This window comes from Hylobates moloch, unplaced genomic scaffold, assembly GCF_009828535.3.
Source record: "Hylobates moloch isolate HMO894 unplaced genomic scaffold, HMol_V3 SCAFFOLD_19, whole genome shotgun sequence".
NCBI lineage: Eukaryota > Metazoa > Chordata > Mammalia > Primates > Hylobatidae > Hylobates > Hylobates moloch.
Window position 1 is genome coordinate 31766491 of NW_026652294.1, and position 17410 is coordinate 31783900.

A 17410-nucleotide genomic window follows, 5' to 3' on the forward strand; every position below is an offset into this window, starting at 1 on the left:
TTTCCATAAAAATTCATTGTTATACATGAAATATAGTATATTATTTTAAAAGGGTAACTGTCCTACAAAGTTTATAACGTAAAGCAGGAATCCCCTGCTCACCTCGAGACACCTTAGAACTCTTTTAGTTCCTTGGTATCTAAAACCTCATGCGGATTCTATGTCTTGATTTTGTAATTTTACAGAGCATTATGTATTATGAAATATCATGATGTAGCTCTCACATACGATCTCCCTGACACACATATGCTTCTTGTATATCCTTGTGCACCTCCTCTGTCCTCACCTGGGCTGGCTGGACCAGCCACCCGGCTCCACCATCACCCTGAGGATTCTCTCCTGTGTCAGGGCTCCAGTTTCTTGTGCCGATTTTCTCTTGGTTTTCTTCCTTGTTTGGTTGGAGCACATCCTACAGTAGCTGCCTGAGAAAGAGGGCAAGGGAGGTGATATTTTTCAAGAACTCACATGTCTGAACGTATCTTCATTCTACCTTCACACTTCACTAAGTTCTAGCTGGATAGAAAAGTCAACTTAGAAATTGTTTCCCCTCAGAATTCAGAAGATCTTGCTTCTCTGTGCTTGGACTTCAAAATTTGCTTTGAGAATTTCAGCACCATTTGAATTCCTGATCCTTTGTATGTAACTTTTTTTTTTCTCCCTTTGGAAGGCTTTGGGATATTTTCTGATTATCCTGGTGTCCTGAAATTTCCTAAGAAGGTTTGGTGTAGTTCCTTAATTTACTTTAAAATATTTCTGACATACAAAAAATACAAATCTAGGCCAGGCGCGGTGGCTCACGCCTGTAATCCCAGCACTTTGGGGGGCTGAGACAGGTGGATCACAAGGTCAGGAGTTAGAGACCATCCTGGCCAACATGGTGAAACCCCATCTCTACTAAAATACAAAAAACTAGCCAGGCGTGGTGGTACATGCTCGGGAGGCTGAGACAGGAGAATTGCTTGAACCCAGGAGGCAGAGGTTGCAGTGAGCCGAGATCGTACCACTGCACTCTAGCCTGGGCGACAGGGTGAGACTCCATCTCAAAAAAGAAAAACAACAACAACAAAAAAAACCAAATCTATAATAAACATACAGATATACAACACGAAGTAAAATATAAATATTACAAACCCATCTACCTATCACTGAGCTTAGTAAAACATTAAGATTCCCTTTAATTGTATTTCTCCTCTTCCCAAGATGTGTCCTGAGTCTGTTGTTTTGTTATCCTTCCTGTTTCTGAATTCTCTTGCTGCATAAAATATATTTTTATAACATTCTTGCATGTTTGTGAAATCTCTATATAGATGGTGTCATGTATTTTTCTGCCACCTGTCTCTTTGTCAGCATTATTGGTGAGATACACATACTCTGAGGGTGGTGACTCAATTTCACCACTGCATAATATTCTATTGTTTGCATATATCACAATTTATGTACCTATTCTTCTGCTGAAGGCTTTTTGGTTGTTTCTAAATTTGAGCTGTAAATATTCTGTGCATGTCTCCTGGAGCCCACGAGATGAGTTTCTGGAGGGAAATGGTCCAGGGGCCTCCCAGCACATTGGAGTCATCTGGAGAGCTTTACAAATCCCGATGCCAGCCAAGGATACATGCAAAATCGATCAAACCAAAATCTCTAGTGGTGGGTCTGCCACGAGTACTTTTAAAGCTCCCCAGGTGATTCCAGTGAGCAGCCAAAGGGAACAACCACTGCCCTAGACCAATGCTACTCAAGGTGCCCTTCAACCATGTGTCACCTGCCAGCGTGTTAGATGTGCACGCTGGGGTCCCACCCCAGAGCTGGCGAGTGAGCATCTGTGTTTCAGGAGGACCTCAGGGATGGCTGCAGGCTGCGCCCACCTTCGCCTACTGGGCGTCACCAAACTGCTGCTCAGGGTGGTGGCAGGGGCCACACGGGTGTGGAGGCTTCACGTCCCTGTGCCGGGAACTTACAGGCTTTCTCTATGGAAGCCCATTCCCTTCAGTCCTGGGGAATATTCTTGTGTCATTTATTCAACAATCTCTTCTCCTCTGTTTTCTGTTTCATGGGTTGAAATTCCTATTTCACGGAGGCTGGATCTTCTGTGTTGAGCTGATCTTGTTGTTGTCCAATGTTCTTGACTTTTTCCTCTTTTTGCTTTTATGCATTTTACTTAATGGGAGATTTTCTCTCCTCTTCCATCCCTTCTCATGCATTTTAAATTCCTGCTATTTTTAATGTTCAAGAACTTTAACACTGCCTTTAAAAAAATAACATTCTTTTCTCATTTCATAGGTGTAATACTTCAGGGGATTTTCCTCTCCTTTTTTCTGTGTACTGGAGTCTCTATTTTCATTTATTGGATTTCATCAAACGTTGGGTGCCCTTGGCTGTCCCCGCTATGAGTGAAACACAGCAAAGCTAATAGGCAGCACTGAGCATGTGGGTGAGGCTTGTGGACTGGAGGTCTCACAGTGGACTGGGCAGAGACCCACTGTTTGGGGAACCCCCAGTGTCAGGATCTGTCCATCTATTCTCTTTGATCAGTTTCCCAGAGAGAAATTCAATAACGTTCTGCCAGCCAGGTGCAGAGGCTCATGCCTGTAATCCCAGCACTTTGGGAGGCTGAGGCGGGTGGATCACAAGGTCAGGAGTTCAAGACTGGCCTGACCAACATGGAGAAACCCCATCTCTACTAAAAATACAGAATTAGCCGGGCGTGGTGGCGCGTGCCTGTAATCCCAGCTACTCGCTTGAGGCTGAGGCAGGAGAATCGCTTGAACTTGGGAGGCGGAGGTTGCGGTGAGCCGAGATCATGCCATTGCACTCCAGCCTGGGTGACAAGAGTGAAACTCCATCTCAAAATAATAATAATAATAATAAATGTCCTGCCTTGGGGGTGGATGGATGGGGACGAGGCCTGGCTTTTATCAGCCTCCATCAGGGATTTTAAAGGGGAATGAGGGCTTCCCCATTTACATCCTGATTTCAGTAAGGCACCTTGCCCCAGCCTTTGGCTACCCGTGGGGTCTCCAATCCAGAATCTTTTCAGATCACCGCTGGCCGGCAGTAAACCTGTCTCCTGCCATGGTCAGAGAAGGGCAGTCACCAGGCTGGGAGAGGGGACCTGAGGGTGTAAACACTTCTTTCAACCAAGACAATTCTCAGACCCACCCTGAACTTCCACCTTCGGGACACCTGGCCCCTCCAAGTTCTGCGCATTTGGGGGATTCTGCAGAGCAAATGGGCTTGTTCATGCTTGGCTTCCTTCTTTGTAGACATTTTGGGGCTGACACTAAGCAAATCATACTGTTCCAGCTTCCAAACAGGTATTTGTCATTCACTGCCATCTTCTCTCCTGTTCTTTTTGTCTTTGTGGTTTATGCCATTTTCATTCCTTTATGTCATTCTACTGGGGTTTTCAGGGACAGAGGAAAATATGAATATATTCAATGCACCATATGTAACCAGAAGTCCTTGTGAATTTAAAAGACATTTTTGCAGACGTACGTACGAGTTTGCAGATCTCATTCCGATTATTCCTTTTGTATGTAGATGGCCTTGCTTATCCGTTCAGCATCAGGTGTGTGAGCTGCATGAACACACACAGCTCTAGCCCCTCCTTTCACTGCGGCTTAGGATGTGTTCCAGCACGTCAACGCACCACAGTTTTTTCCATCCATTTTTCCACTGATGCATCTCAGAAACACAGGCAATTGTGGTCTTTTGATCAACACACTGGCTCAGTGCAAATTTTAATCTTCATTGTTTTAATTCTGAAGCATAACGTGCCACAGGGAAAGTGAGTTTCTTTACTGTTTGCCAGCAGCAAGGACAAAAAGTGAATGGTGGGGGCCCAGGAGCTCCTAGCTTGGAGAGGAGGCCCTTCCAGACCCAGGGACCTGGGGGTTGGGGCAGGAGGCAGGAAGGATGGGAGGGTGTGAACACCGACACACACACACACACACACACACACACACACACACACACACGTTCTCTCTCTTCAGGGAAGGGTTTTCCAGACGCATTTGCCCATATTCTGACTGAAGTATTTTCATTCCAAGCCAAACCTCCTGAAGAGAAGTGAATTCATGGCTGAGGGAGCCACGTCCCCTGGCCGGGGATGCACCTGAAGGCTGCTCTTCAGCAAGTGAATTCATAGCATCCACCAGAGCTTCCCAGCTCCTCAAGCTGAAGACAGGCTGAGCCGTGAGGGGATTAAAAGAAACCTAATAGGGCTGGGTGTGGTGGCTCACACCTGTAATGCCAGCACTTTGGGAGGCCAAGGCGGGCGGATCACTTGAGACCAGGAGTTCAAGACCAGCCTGGCCAACATGGAGAAACCCCATCTCTTCTAAAAATACAAAAATTAACTGGGTGTGGTGGCAGGCACCTGTAATCCCACCTACTCAGGAGGCTGAGGTGAGAGAATCGCTTGAGCCCGGGAGGTGGAGGTTGCAGTGAGCCACGATCGTGCCACTGCACCCCAGCCTGGGCAACAAAGCGAGACTGTCTCAAAAACAAACAAATATACAAAAACCAAAGAAACCAAACAGAGCGAGGTTTCACCCGCAGTCCTGGGACAGCCCATGGGAGGGGGGCACTGCTCCTGCCTCCCAGAGCTGAAGGGAGAGGGAGAGGGCGGGTGAATCTCACCCTCACTGCTCTGGCTCTGATGCTCACCTCTAAGGGGCCACATGCAGCTTCGGAGGCCATGCCCTAGGTTTCATTTAGTCTTGCCATTAATACAGCCACAGAGAAAGCGCCGCTGGGCGGCCCCTCTGACACTGCATGTGGGAACCCCTGCCAGCCCAACCCAAGACACACACAAACTTAAAATCATCACAAGGTAGATTGGGGGTGTGGGAGGGGAGGGCAATAAATAAGGTCAGGGGCTGAGGGCAGTGGTTGGAGGGGGTGGTGGATGCAGAGAGCTCCCCAGGAGAGAAGGGGCGCAGAAAGGCACTGGGTGGGGGAGGCAGACAACTCCCAACACTGGTTTGTTGAGTCATGGCCAACGGGGTGTCTGGCGAGGGCACAAGGACCGGTCAGGGAGGAGCTGGGCAGGGTCTGGCAGGAATCCTCCACAGGGAAGTCTGTTCCAGGCACCAGACCCCTCAGCCCAGGCAGCTGGAGGAGCCAGCTGGAGCTGCGCCAGCAGCGGGGGCTCGTCCAGGTGTGTCTTTTACCTTTAGAGGAGAGAAAAGGCCACCACATGGTGAGCAGGGGTGTGTCCCTCCCTCCCCGGTGACAGCTCAGCCTTTGGGAATGAGATGGAGGAGCTGGTGTGTCCCTCCCTCCCCGGTGACAGCTCAGCCTTTGGGAATGAGATGGAGGAGCTGGTGGGGAAGGCAGGCTTTTGCTGACAGCACCCGTGCCTCAGCCCGAGCTCGAGACCAGCGCCGCTCTGCTCTGCTGTGTGATGGCAGGAAAGTCGCCTGCCCCTCTGGGCTTCAGGCCCCCCTCCTAACCCAGGTGATCAACGTGGCGACCTCAGGATGCCGGAAGGAGCAAATGGGCACGGAAATAGAACATCCACCTCTAAGCCAATCCTTCCCAAGTTGTTTCTTAAGCCCAGGAACCCTCTCTCTGTGCTGGGCCACACGGCTTCCCTTTATTCCGGACATTTACTGGGGACCTCCTAGGAGAAGGCAGTCCATGTGACACTGGATTTTGTCTCCCCGGAACTCTGTGAAGGACACTGTACTGATAACAGAACTGGGTGCAGAAGAGATCAAATATAAGGGTGAACCATATTGAACTGCTGATATTTCACTGTTTTTGAGCCACAAAAATGCAATTTCAATTGGGCGCGGTGGCTCCTGCCTGTAATCCCAACACTTTGGGAGGCCAAGGCGGGAGGACTGTTTCAGCCCAGGAGTTCGAGACCAGCCTGGGCAACAAAGGGAGACCCCGTCCCTTTGAAAAATACAAAAAAAAAAAATTAGCCGGACATGGTGGCACTGGCCTATAGTCCTAGCTACTTGGCAGGCTGAGGCAGGAGGACCACTGGAGCCCAGGAGATGGAGGCTGCAGTGAACGGTGATCACACCAGTGCACTCCAGCCTGGGCAACAGCATGAGATCCTGTCTCAAAAAAAAAAAAAAAGGCAATTTCATATGGTTCAACCTGGGGGTCTGCTCAAGGTCTCATGGCCGTGGGTGGCAGGGCTGGGACAAGAACTCAGGGCTGCCGGATTCCACACTGTCCTCTGTGGAGGACCTCCAGGAGGCTAGAGGGAGGGGGCAGGGTCCGCTCCACGGCCAAAGATGCCTCCCGGATGCTCTGCAGCTCCTGGGGAACCATTGAGTGGGGAAGGAGAGAGCTGGGGCAGGCGTTCCTGTGGGTGGCTGCCGGGTGCCCTCCACACCCCGGGAAGGAGATCAGCTGCCGCCCTGGTGCATGCGTGTACCCATGAATCCTCTGGCCAGGGAGGGGCCCAACCTGCCCAGGGCTTCTTTCTTGAAGGAGACAGGCTAATCCTGCACCTGTGCAGTTTTCTCTGGTTTCAGTTTAAGGAGAACCCCCACCCCCGCCACAGGATGATCCTGGGCCAGCCAGGGCTGGGCCCAGCAGGTGCAGGGCAGGGTGGGAGCCCAGGATTCTGCCCTCACTCTCTCTCTGTGCCTTGGTTTCTACACCCATCAAATGGACAATAAGCCTCCCAGCCACTCTACCAACAGAATGAAAGTTCACCCCAGGGGAGCCCGGCACGTTTTATGCAGCAGAGGATGGTAAGCACTGCTGTGATTACCCAGAGTGGCTAGGGATGGTTACCATGATCATTCTGGGTCCCTCTCTCTGTTCCTTGCAGGCAGGGATGGGGTCTGGCTCACCTTGTTCCCCCGCACAGTGCTTGGTAAACATGCAGAATTGAAAATGTCACCGACCAGTCTCCAGTTTGGGAGGAGTGAGTGAGGGAGGACACGGCCACGAGGGCAGGAGAGGGGAGAAGGCAGCAGTTGGGTACTCACCGGGGCCCTTTGGGTCGGCCCGGGGCGGGGTCCCCCCCGCGGGTCGGCAGAGCCTGTCCCCGTCTCACTGGCCAGGCTGCTCTGGCTCCCGGAGAGGTGGCCCAGCGGGCGGGTGAACCCCATCCTGGGGGCCTCCACGCTGCCACCTGTGGGAAATCACGTGTGGGCCCTGTGGATCTCAAACCGAGACGGGGTGATCTCAGCCCAGTTCCTCATTTGGAACTGTGTAGGTCTCTATGGGATGTCTGCCCCCAACCCCACCCACATGGCTGCCAGGCTCTGGCCCAACCCCACCCTCTGGCCGTTGCTGTTGGGTCCAAGAACGGGCCTGCAGGTCTTTTCACTAAGTCACACGTCACCAACAGGAAAGTCCATAATTATCACAGAATGGGGTTGGGGGTGGGGGATATATATTTCGGTTAACCTAGTGAGAGAGAGATGTTGACTGCTGCCTTAACTCACTAAAGGGTCTTCGCTCAAACATGGTTTCTGGTCCTCGCCTGGCCAAGAGAGCAGACTCGGAGCCCGCTACTTCACTGACCTTCTCCTGTCTCCCAGGCCTGCTTGGTCAGAGCTGAGGGTGGGTGTGGAGCCAGGGGACCAGAGCCCGCGGTGGGAGAAGGAGGGGAGTATAAAGCCTGCCCTGGAAACCGAGGCTGGCAGGTGTTTCCTTTATACTCTTCTAAATTTTCTCTAGAATCTTCAGCCTGAAGGAGCCTAAGAAGTCACTGGTCCGGGGACAGTTTTCATCTCTTGCGCCATCTCTACCTACTGATATTGGCCACTTAGAAAACTGCACTGAGGAGGATTCTGGGGGCACATCAGGGCTCTGTGGAAAGAGTATCATGATCACCTAGTAATGTCTGCCATGGTCACAGGAGTGGGGGCTGGTGGTACGTGTGCCAGGCCTTTGCTGGCTCTGATTTAGCTCAAACTTCCATTCCCAACCCAGTCTTGGTCCCAAGACAGGACCCCCAAGGCATTTCATTCCCGTTTGGGGCAGTTATTACAGAGCCTTCCTTCTTCTGTACTAAAATTGGCCTCCCTGAAATTTCTTTCAACGGTCCCCGTTCCGACCTGTGGAGTGACTGAATGAAGCTGGCCCTTTTTCCAGAAGTCCTTTGTGTGTTTGAAGGGCAGGAAAATGTCTTTCCTTTCCTCTCCCAGGCCTTCTCTGTACCAGTCTCCATGCCCCAGTTAACCCTCTTTCATACAGCAGGTCCCAGAGAGTGAGCTCAGGGATGTCCAAGTCAGAAGGCGCTTTGGAGGCCACCCGTTCTGCCTCACTTGCTAATGAGAAGGAAATGCAGGCCCAGAGGTCACAGCAGGTCCTGGGACCCCATGGTGGTTTCATGGCAGGACTGACCTAGTGCAGGGAGGTCTGCACCTGATTTTCTCAGCTCTCATGATTCAAGAGGCAAACTCTCAGTTGGGGAACGCTCACAGGTGGGCATGGGAGGAGTCCCAGGTGTGCGGGCCACGGGCATGGGTGGCCTGGCTGGCCCTGGCTCCTGTCCTTTGCCTGCCCTCCTTCCCCCGCTGTGTGTACAGAGGAGCCTCAAGGAGCCTGTCGTCCCATCCCTAGGCCTGCTTCTCCTTCCAGATGTAGAACTCCTTGGACACCCGCTGGGAAGCAGCAAAGCCACTCTGTCCCTGTCTCTGGGGCTTTGGAAATAAACAGCACCTTTTTTTTTTTTTTGAGATGGAGTCTTGCTCTGTCGCCAGGCTGGAGCGCAGTGGTGCGATCTCGGCTCACTGCAACCTCCGCCTCCTGGATTCAGGCAATTCTCCTGTCTCAGCCTCCTAAGTAGCTGGGATCACAGGCACCCGCCACCGCACCCAGCTAATTTTTGTATTTTTAGTAGAGGTGGGGTTTCACCATATTGGGCAAGATGGTCTCAATCTCCTGACCTCATGATCCGCCCACCCCGGCCTCCTAAAGTGCTGGGATGACAGACATAAGCCACTGTGCACGGTCTAATGTTTCATTTCATTTCTCTTCTTTTTTTTTTGAGATGGATTTTCACTCCTGTTGCCCAGGCTGGAGTGCACCACGCCCAGCCAATAAGCAGCATTTTACTCCCCACTTTACCTGACTCCCTCCAGGGTTTGTCGCCTTTCCAGTCCCTGACCCCAGTGGGCGGGAGTCTGTCCTCTAGGCTGGAGGAGCTGAGATCCGAGTCACTGTCACTGTCGCTGGAAACCACTGGAAGAGACAGACCACAGCACAGGAGGTCACCCGACAAGCCCCTGCGTGCAGGCATGGACGGAGGGGCCAGGGCAGAGGCCTCCTCAGCTCATGACCACGTGGCGTAGCAGCTCAGCTGGCCCTTTCACTTTGGGCAGAAGAAATAATGGCCTGGGGATGGGAGGACATGCATTTCTGCTGGCCAAAGAGGGGAGTCCTGGTGTGAGGAGGCTGGGACTTGGGCTCAGCGTGAGCAGCAGAGAAGAGTTCACCTGTTGGCCAGTCATCTCCACATGCCACCCCCTGTTCTAGTTCCTCTGGTGGAACCAGAACCCACTTGCCGTGGCGGAGGCCAATTATCACCGTGGTGCAGTTGCAACAGCTCTGAGGTCTCCACTCACTGAGACAATAGGCCCAAGAACAACAGCTCTGAGGCCTCCACTCGGGGAGACAATAGGCCCAAGAACAACAGCTCTGAGGCCTCCACTCGGGGAGACAATAGGCCCAAGGCAATGCTCTGCAGGGATGCGGGGACAGTCAGAGCTGACCCTTAGGGAGAATTCCAGGCACTTTCCATAGACACATTCACTGAAGTTTCAGAACAACTCTGTGAGGTAGGAAACAGCATTACCCCCATTTCACTGGCAAGAAAACGGGGGCACATGCCCAAGTTGTAAGTGGAAGAGCTGGATTCTCATCCCAGCAGGCTGGCTCCGCGGCCCCCGCTCACAACCCTCTGATTTCACTGCAAGAATTGAACTGGGAGCCAGCAGGCCTGGGCTCTCATCCCAGTTCATCCAGTAACGCACAGTGGGGTCTCGCAAATGCGGAAGGGAACCAGACGGATGGGGCTGGAATCCCAGCAAGGGGAGGTGAGGATGTTGTCACAGTGAACACCCACCGTGGGAGAAACTGTCTTTTCTGGACTAAATGGAAACCGTATTTGGCTGGGTAATCAACAGTGAGAGTCATAATACAGGATACAGCTACCCTTTAAACATTCTATTTTAATTTTAAACACAGAAATGTACATCCATTCGCCAATCTTTTGATGCCAGGCTTGGGTGCTTCTGCGAGATTGGCTCACACAGTCTCTCGGGTATAAACTACACCCGTAGTGCATTGTCTGCGACCCCAGGTGCAGTTTCTCTGAATTGCAGCGGGACCCACAGACCCTGGCCAAGCGGGACAACTGCAGAATCCTCCTTTTTCCATTTCTTCCTCTTGGTTTCCACAGTTGTCCTGTCCACCCCTAATTCCAAGGATTTTTATAAAGCAAGTTGCTTCCATCAAGACTTTCCAGGGCTGGGCACGGTGGCTCATGCCTGTAATCTCAGCACTTTGGGAGGGCAACGCGGGTGGGTCACTTGAGGTCAGGAGCTCAAGACCAGGCTGGCCAACATAGTGAAACCCCGTCTCTATTAAAAATACAAAAATAAGCTTGGCGTTGTGACGGGCACCTGTACTCCCAGCTACTCGGGAGGCTGAGGCAGGAGAATCACTTGAACCTGGGAGGTGGAGGTTGCAGTGAGCTGAGATTGCGCCACTGTGCTCCAGCCTGGGCGACAGAGCGAGACTCTGTCTCAAAAAAGAAAAAAAAAAAAGACTTTCCAAAGTCTCAGTTTTCACGAAACAATTCTGTCTCTTTTCTGCCTCTTTCTGTCAATTTGCGTAACATTTAATTAAGTGATATCATTGCAATAATGAGTACAACAGCACAGAAAGGTCTGGATCAAGGGTAACCAGCTCTCACAGGCGAGAAACTCAGCAGATGGGGCAGGAGTCAGGGGTGCCTGTCAGGGTTTTCCTTGGGGAATGCAAAACGCTGGTGGTTACGGAGGAAGGTTAGGGCGGGTTGAGCTCTTATGCCAGGCACTGTGCTGGGCCCTTAGTGGGCATCATCTTCCAAACAACCGTGAGGCATGGTACCCGCTGGTGGGAGGTAAGACTGGAAACAAAATCCATCTATACTGAGGTGCCTAGCACGCTTCATTTGATCCACTGAGCCCTTTCTGGAGCAGTGTGTAGGGAAGAATTCAGAGACTGCATTGAAGCTTAGTGGGAGGAAGTGCCTGGTCAGTTATGAAAATCCACTGTGGGCGCTGGGGTGGGGAAACGGTAGCTGCCATGGAGATCCAGAGGCTTCTGGAAAAGCCTTCATGGCTTCAGCCTATGTCACCTTTCAGCTAAGGGAGTCACAGGTCTTGGAACAAGCAACCAGAGGCTGGAACTGGCTGCCATGAACACCCGGGAGACTCTCAACCCTGTGCACCCCCAGCAGAGCGGCCAGCACACAGTAGGTTCACCCCCAGCAGAGAGGCCAGCACACAGTGGGTTCACCCCCAGCAGAGAGGTCAGCACACAGTGGGCGCGCCTCCAGCAGAGAGGCCAGCACACAGTGGGTTCACCCCCAGCAGAGAGGTCAGCACACAGTGGGTGCGCCTCCAGCAGAGAGGTCGGCACACAGTGGGTTCACCCCCAGCAGAGAGGTCAGCACACAGTGGGCGCACCTCCAGCAGACTGGCCAGCACACAGTAGGTTCACCCCCAGCAGAGAGGCCAGCACACAGTAGGTTCACCCCCAGCAGCGAGGCCAGCACACAGTGGGTGCGCCCCCAGCAGACTGGCCAGCACACAGTAGGTTCACCCCCAGCAGAGAGGTCAGCACACAGTGGGTGCGCCCCCAGCAGACTGGCCAGCACACAGTAGGTTCACCCCCAGCAGCGAGGCCAGCACACAGTGGGTGCGCCTCCAGCAGACTGGCCAGCACACAGTAGGTTCACCCCCAGCAGCAAGGCCAGCACACAGTGGGTGCGCTTCCAGCAGACTGGCCAGCACACAGTAGGTTCACCCCCAGCAGAGAGGTCAGCACACAGTGGGTGCGCCCCCAGCAGACTGGCCAGCACACAGTAGGTTCACCCCCAGCAGCAAGGCCAGCACACGGTGGGTGCGCCTCCAGCAGACTGGCCAGCACACAGTAGGTTCACCCCCAGCAGAGAGGTCAGCACACAGTAGGTTCACCCCCAGCAGAGAGGCCAGCACACAGTGGGCGCGCCCCCAGCAAAGCAGCCAGCACACAGTAGGTGCTTCACAAAGGTCAGGGGACTCGTGGTCTTGCCTCTTTTCTCCTCATGTCTTGCCAGTTTCACTCAAATGGTTCTTAAATCGGTCACTTCCTCACCACTGTCACTGCCTTGTTTAATGCGAGGTGTCAGCTCCTCCAACCTGGACTCCTGTGACAGTGGCCCCACCAGGGCCCCACCTGCAGGCACTCCACTCCGTGTTCTCTGCACAGCACAGCCAGGGGATGCTCCAGCAAAAGCACAGATCCCAGCTTCACCCTCTTTAAAGGCTCCCCACGGCCCCAGGACCACACTGGGCTCCTGCCCTTTGTCTACTTTTCCAGCTGCATTCCATGCCACCCACCGTCTCACCCCGGGTGCCTCTAGCCTCCTGCGGCTTGTGGCTCCTGCCACCACCTCCCGCTGGGACTGGCTTGCCTCTGCCCAGAATGCCCTGCCCACCCGTCTTCTCTTGGCTCAGAAAACTGCCTCCTCCAGGAAGCCCTCTGTCTCACCTGTGCCCTGGCTGGCTGAACGCCCTGTGCTCTCTGCTACAACTGCACCAACCACTTTCTGCTCTGTTTGCGTGTCTGCTTCCCCTAGCAGGTTGTGAGGCTCCTTGAGGGCAGGGACCAAATTGCACATGCAAATGAGGCTGGTGTGGCTCTCCTCTCCGTAGACCTGACCTGTGCACTGGAGCAAGAGTGATGAGCATGGTCTGTTCACAATAGCAAAGACTTGGAACCAACCCAAATGTCCATCAATGATAGACTGGATTAAGAAAATGTGGCACATACACACCATGGAATACTACGCAGCCATAAAAAATGATGAGTTCATGTCCTTTGTAGGGACATGGATGAAGCTGGAAACCATCATTCTCAGCAAACTATCGCAAGGACAGAAAACCAAACACCGCATGTTCTCATAGGTGGGAATTGAACAATGAGAACACGTGGACACAGGAAGGGGAACATCACACACCGGGGCCTGTTGTGGGGTGGGGGGAGGGGGGAGGGACAGCATTAGGAGATATACCTAATGTAAATGACGAGTTAATGGGTGCAGCACACCAACATGGCACATGGATACATATGTAACAAACCTGCACGTTGTGCACATGTACCCTAGAACTTAAAGTATAATGAAAAAAAAAAAAAAAGTGATGAGCATGGGATCGGGCCTGGCCTCCCCTTCCTCCACCTGCTCAGAGGCTTCCCCTTCCTCCACCTGCTCAGACTCAGAGTCCTCCCCTTCCTCCATTCCACCTGCTCAGACTCAGAGGCCTCCCCTTCCTCCATCTGCTCAGAGGCTCTGCCTTTTTCTGTCCTGCTCTCCAGGAAGAGTTCTGCTCTGGCTCCTTGGACTTTTGTGATGGGGCAGCAAGAGGAGATGGGGATGGGGCATGGTTGGGGTCCGTGTGCCCTCTTCATGGTATTTGAGAAATACGAGGAAAACCTGCCTTATTTTGCAATTGTTTTTCGGGTCCTGGACTGAGCTGCTTTGATCATGAATCCACCATGACTGGACCTCATGGGCGTCAGTTTTATAAGCATTTATGTAGTTTTGACTCACTGATTAGATGCCAACCTCATGGGTCCCATGAAAAAGGGATAGGAGGAGGCGGGAAGGAGCCAGGGATTCCTGCTGGGCTCCTGGAGCAAGTCATTCCCATGTTGCCCTTGGGGCAGCTACAGTGAAATTAGAGGCCTGTGGCTCCTACTTCCTGGGAGCAGGAGGTGTCCAGCAGGAGGACAGTCCTGCAGCGGGCGGGGTGGTTCGCCTCCACACCGGTTTCCGCCTCTCTGGCAGAGATGCTTATGGGAGATCTAGTCATGCTTCCTGACTTGGAATGTCCCATCTCCCCCACGGCTAATACGCAAAATCTACACAGTCTGGGGCTGGGGGTGGGCATGGGGCTCCATGGTGTCACACATGCCAGCCTCCTTTGGTGCAAAGGGGCAGATGTCAAAGGACTCTGAAGGAGACGACGGGATAGGATGTCCCAGGACTGGGGTCAGGGAGGCGAGCTCACCCTCCACCTCCCCACGCCTCCCTGTTCTGTCATCTGTCACACACGGTCACAGAGGTGGGCTGGGAGCAGGCGAAAACCGCAAGACAACCGTGAACCGTGCCGCGCCATGTCGTGAGGACGGCGTTTGTTATGAGTTGTGCATTTTATCCAAAACAGCAACCCTGGAGGTGGGGTTAGGGTCAGGGTGCCACCTGGCCTAGTCCCCATTTGGTGCCCGTGTGCACAAGGATTAACACAAAAAAGGTAGAAAATCCTCCCTGAGTTACAGTCACTTGTTCTTCTTCTCCGTTTATGACCCCAAAGGGCCACAGCCATGAAGCGGGGAAGAGCCTCAGATGCCAACTGAGCTCACACAGGTGACACAGAGCAGGCGCCAGGACGCCGATGAGACAGACTCGTCTCGTTAGACACATTCTCCCTGGCTTGTTCTTCATCTCCGTTTATAGACCCCAAAGGGCCACAGCCGTGAAGAAGGGGAACAGCCTCTCCGTGGCTGCAGCCTCTCTGCTCACTGCGTCTGGGATTTCAAGCTGGGGCTTAGAGGTCTTGGTGGTACAGACCCAAATCCCATTTCTAATCCACTCTAATGAACACCACTCGAAAGAAATAAACCAAAGGAAGCCAGCAGTGCCCGCACCGGCCTTGGCATTTACTGGCGGGGCGGAAGGACACCGAGCAAACCCTGCTGAGGAGCCCCAGGCCCAGCACAAACGCGGCGCCCCCAGATGTTCCTGGCTTCCTCGGGCTGCGAAGGAAGCAGCCTTTTCTTCTTCCTCCCTCCACTGAAATGTCACCGAAAACCCAAACCTCGGCTAATCTGCCATTCGACTGCTGTTGACACCTTTCTCCCTGCATAGCAGCTGTGACTGTCAGTCTTCCAGGCTGTTAACAAAGCTTTCAGGCTCACCCGTCTTCTGGCCCTTGCTCTCCCATCCTCAACATAACACTCTGTGTGTCTGAAGGCTCATATCTTCTTTTCTCTTTAATTCCCCAAAGGCTGAGTCTGGGATGGCTCACTGATGAGCCCTGTATTCTGCCCACGCCTGATTTTTCAGATGGAAGATGCGAGTACACGAGGGAGAAGGCCGTCCCAACAGCCTTTCGGAGGAAGGAGTATCATGGAGTCACCGGGCGCCGCCGAGAGGCAGGGGTGGGGGAGAAGCTCCCCTCCTGGGCCCCTCCACGGGGGCCTGAGCCACTTGCTGGGGACCTGGCATCCCTGAGGTTTCCCCACCGCAGCCCAGAAGGGCTGCCTGCTTGCCTGGTGCTCATCCTCAGCAGTGGCCAGCCCCAGCGCCAGCCGTGCCCACTTCTCTGGGGAGAGGCCAGCGTCTTTCCACTGCTCACTCTTGGCTGGATTTGCAATTTGACTGTCACCATGGAAACTCAGGGTTTTGGTACATGGAGCGGGGGGAAGAGCGTTTCCTTCTGGAAACTCTTGACTGCCTCAAAGGACATGGGTGGCAGCTGTCCTGTGGAGGGGCCTGGCCTGCGATGGTCCAGGGGAGAGGCGTCATGCTGGCCGTGTGGCCTCACAGCACTGCACTGGGGTGTGGGGGCCCTGCTTCCAGGCTCTGCTCAGCCACCACCTGTCTCCATGGCCCCAGCTCTCTCTCCAGGCTTCTCTATAAAAACACAGGGGCTGACCCGGGCACCCACTCTGGGTCTGAATCCTGGGATTCGACCTTGGGTCAGCCCATTGGTGGAGACAGCCCTGGTGCCCCTCCCTGGTCAGGGGTGGGGAGATGCTCCCGCTGGACCACACAGCATTGCCGCCCGGCACGAGGACAGCCAGCAGCCTGAGTTTGGGAGGCACTTGTGAGCTACGGCCACTCTGCTTGGAGGCTCCCAAAGCCCCCAGAAATTATGGGAATTATAGAGGAAGAGAGATATTTTCAGCAAACATTCTGCCAAGGCAAAGCAGATGGTGGAAAATTTTGCATACTAAAAACAAAAAAAATTCTCTAACCTAAAGGAATGATGATAAGGCCCCCGGGAGTGCAGACACTCCCAGTTAGCCGTCTCCAGCCCACGAGGCAGGCGCAGCTGCAGAGACGCAGGGCTGTCCGTCCCCGCTGGGACAGGGGACGGCTGCTCCACCGGCACACAGGGCAGGGTCCGTGGCCTGAAGTCCACTGAGATGCCTCCCAAGGCTGGGGCTCCATCTTGGTGGCAGCAGGAGGGGAGCCTGGGGTGGGGGAGTCACCGGCTCTGAGACTTGGGTTGGTGTCCTGCCTCTGCCACTTCCCAGCAGTATGACTTTAGGCCAGTTTCCTGCTTTTTATTTTTATTTTCTGTAAAGACATCATCTCCCGATTTACCAGGGCTGGTCTCTAACTCCTGGGGTCAAACAATCCTCCCGCCTCGGTCTCCCAAAGTGCTGAGATTACAGGTGTGAGTGCCCGGCCCTGGAGCCGTCCTTTTCCTCTCTGTGTGCTCGGGGGCTCACCTGTGGAAAGGGGGATGGGGACTGTCACCCCGGGTTGTCGTGAGGGTCAAAAGAAGTAATGCGGTCGGCATCTGGCCTGTGGTAGGTGCTTGACAGGCAAGAGCTGTTACATGCAGAGGCATCTGGAACTCACGGGCCCACACCATGCAGCACAGGGCTGGCCCTGGGGTGCCCAGGCCAACCTCGCAGGTGGACTCACCCCTTTCGAGGGAGCGTGGATTCCCAAGCTGGGCTTTCTAGGACACCCAGGACCCAGGATACCTTCAGAAGCCATTCAGAGGCAGAGCTGGGATTTGAACCCAGGCCTTTCTATTGCCAGAAACATCGCTTTTCCACCTCACTGAGCACGCAGGATGCCCCAGGGTCCTGCCTGACCCTAACGGCTCTATCCCCTCAGAAATCCTCCCTCCAGGCGGCCAGTCCCCTTCCGGTCGCCCCACCGTGCTCTTCTGTGCCCTCTCTGGACCCTTTTCCTGTCACAGCAGAGGCTGCAGTGTGGGGGAGAAGCTCTAGTTCACCCTCAGCAGCTAGCGTTGAGCTCTGGTCCTGCCTTGGATGCTCCTGGGCAAACACCTTAATCTCTTTCAACCTCAGTCTTCCCATCTGTAAAATGGAGACAAAAATAACTACCAAGTAGGACAAACGGCTTTGCAAATTTAAAAGGCTACACAAGCCTATAAATATTTTTAAAAATTAGAATCTAATCCACCCCCTCCAGGAA

At 53.6% G+C, this 17410-nt stretch overlaps 1 protein-coding gene across 3 annotated transcripts in view; it reads right to left on the reverse strand.

Moving 5' to 3' along the window:
• Positions 1-3784: 3784 nt before the first annotated feature.
• The window catches only part of RPH3AL (rabphilin 3A like (without C2 domains)), a 184267-nt gene continuing 170641 nt past the window's right edge, over positions 3785-17410 (reverse strand). For all 3 annotated transcript variants that reach the window (XM_058431430.1, XM_032138175.2, XM_058431431.1), the window contains exons 7-9: positions 9049-9162; positions 6957-7102; positions 3785-5171 (exon numbers count right to left, since the gene is read on the reverse strand). In XM_058431430.1, coding sequence (XP_058287413.1) covers positions 5100-5171; positions 6957-7102; positions 9049-9162 — 332 coding nt within the window. In that variant the 3' untranslated portion in view covers positions 3785-5099. The remainder of the gene's footprint in view (positions 5172-6956; positions 7103-9048; positions 9163-17410) is intronic.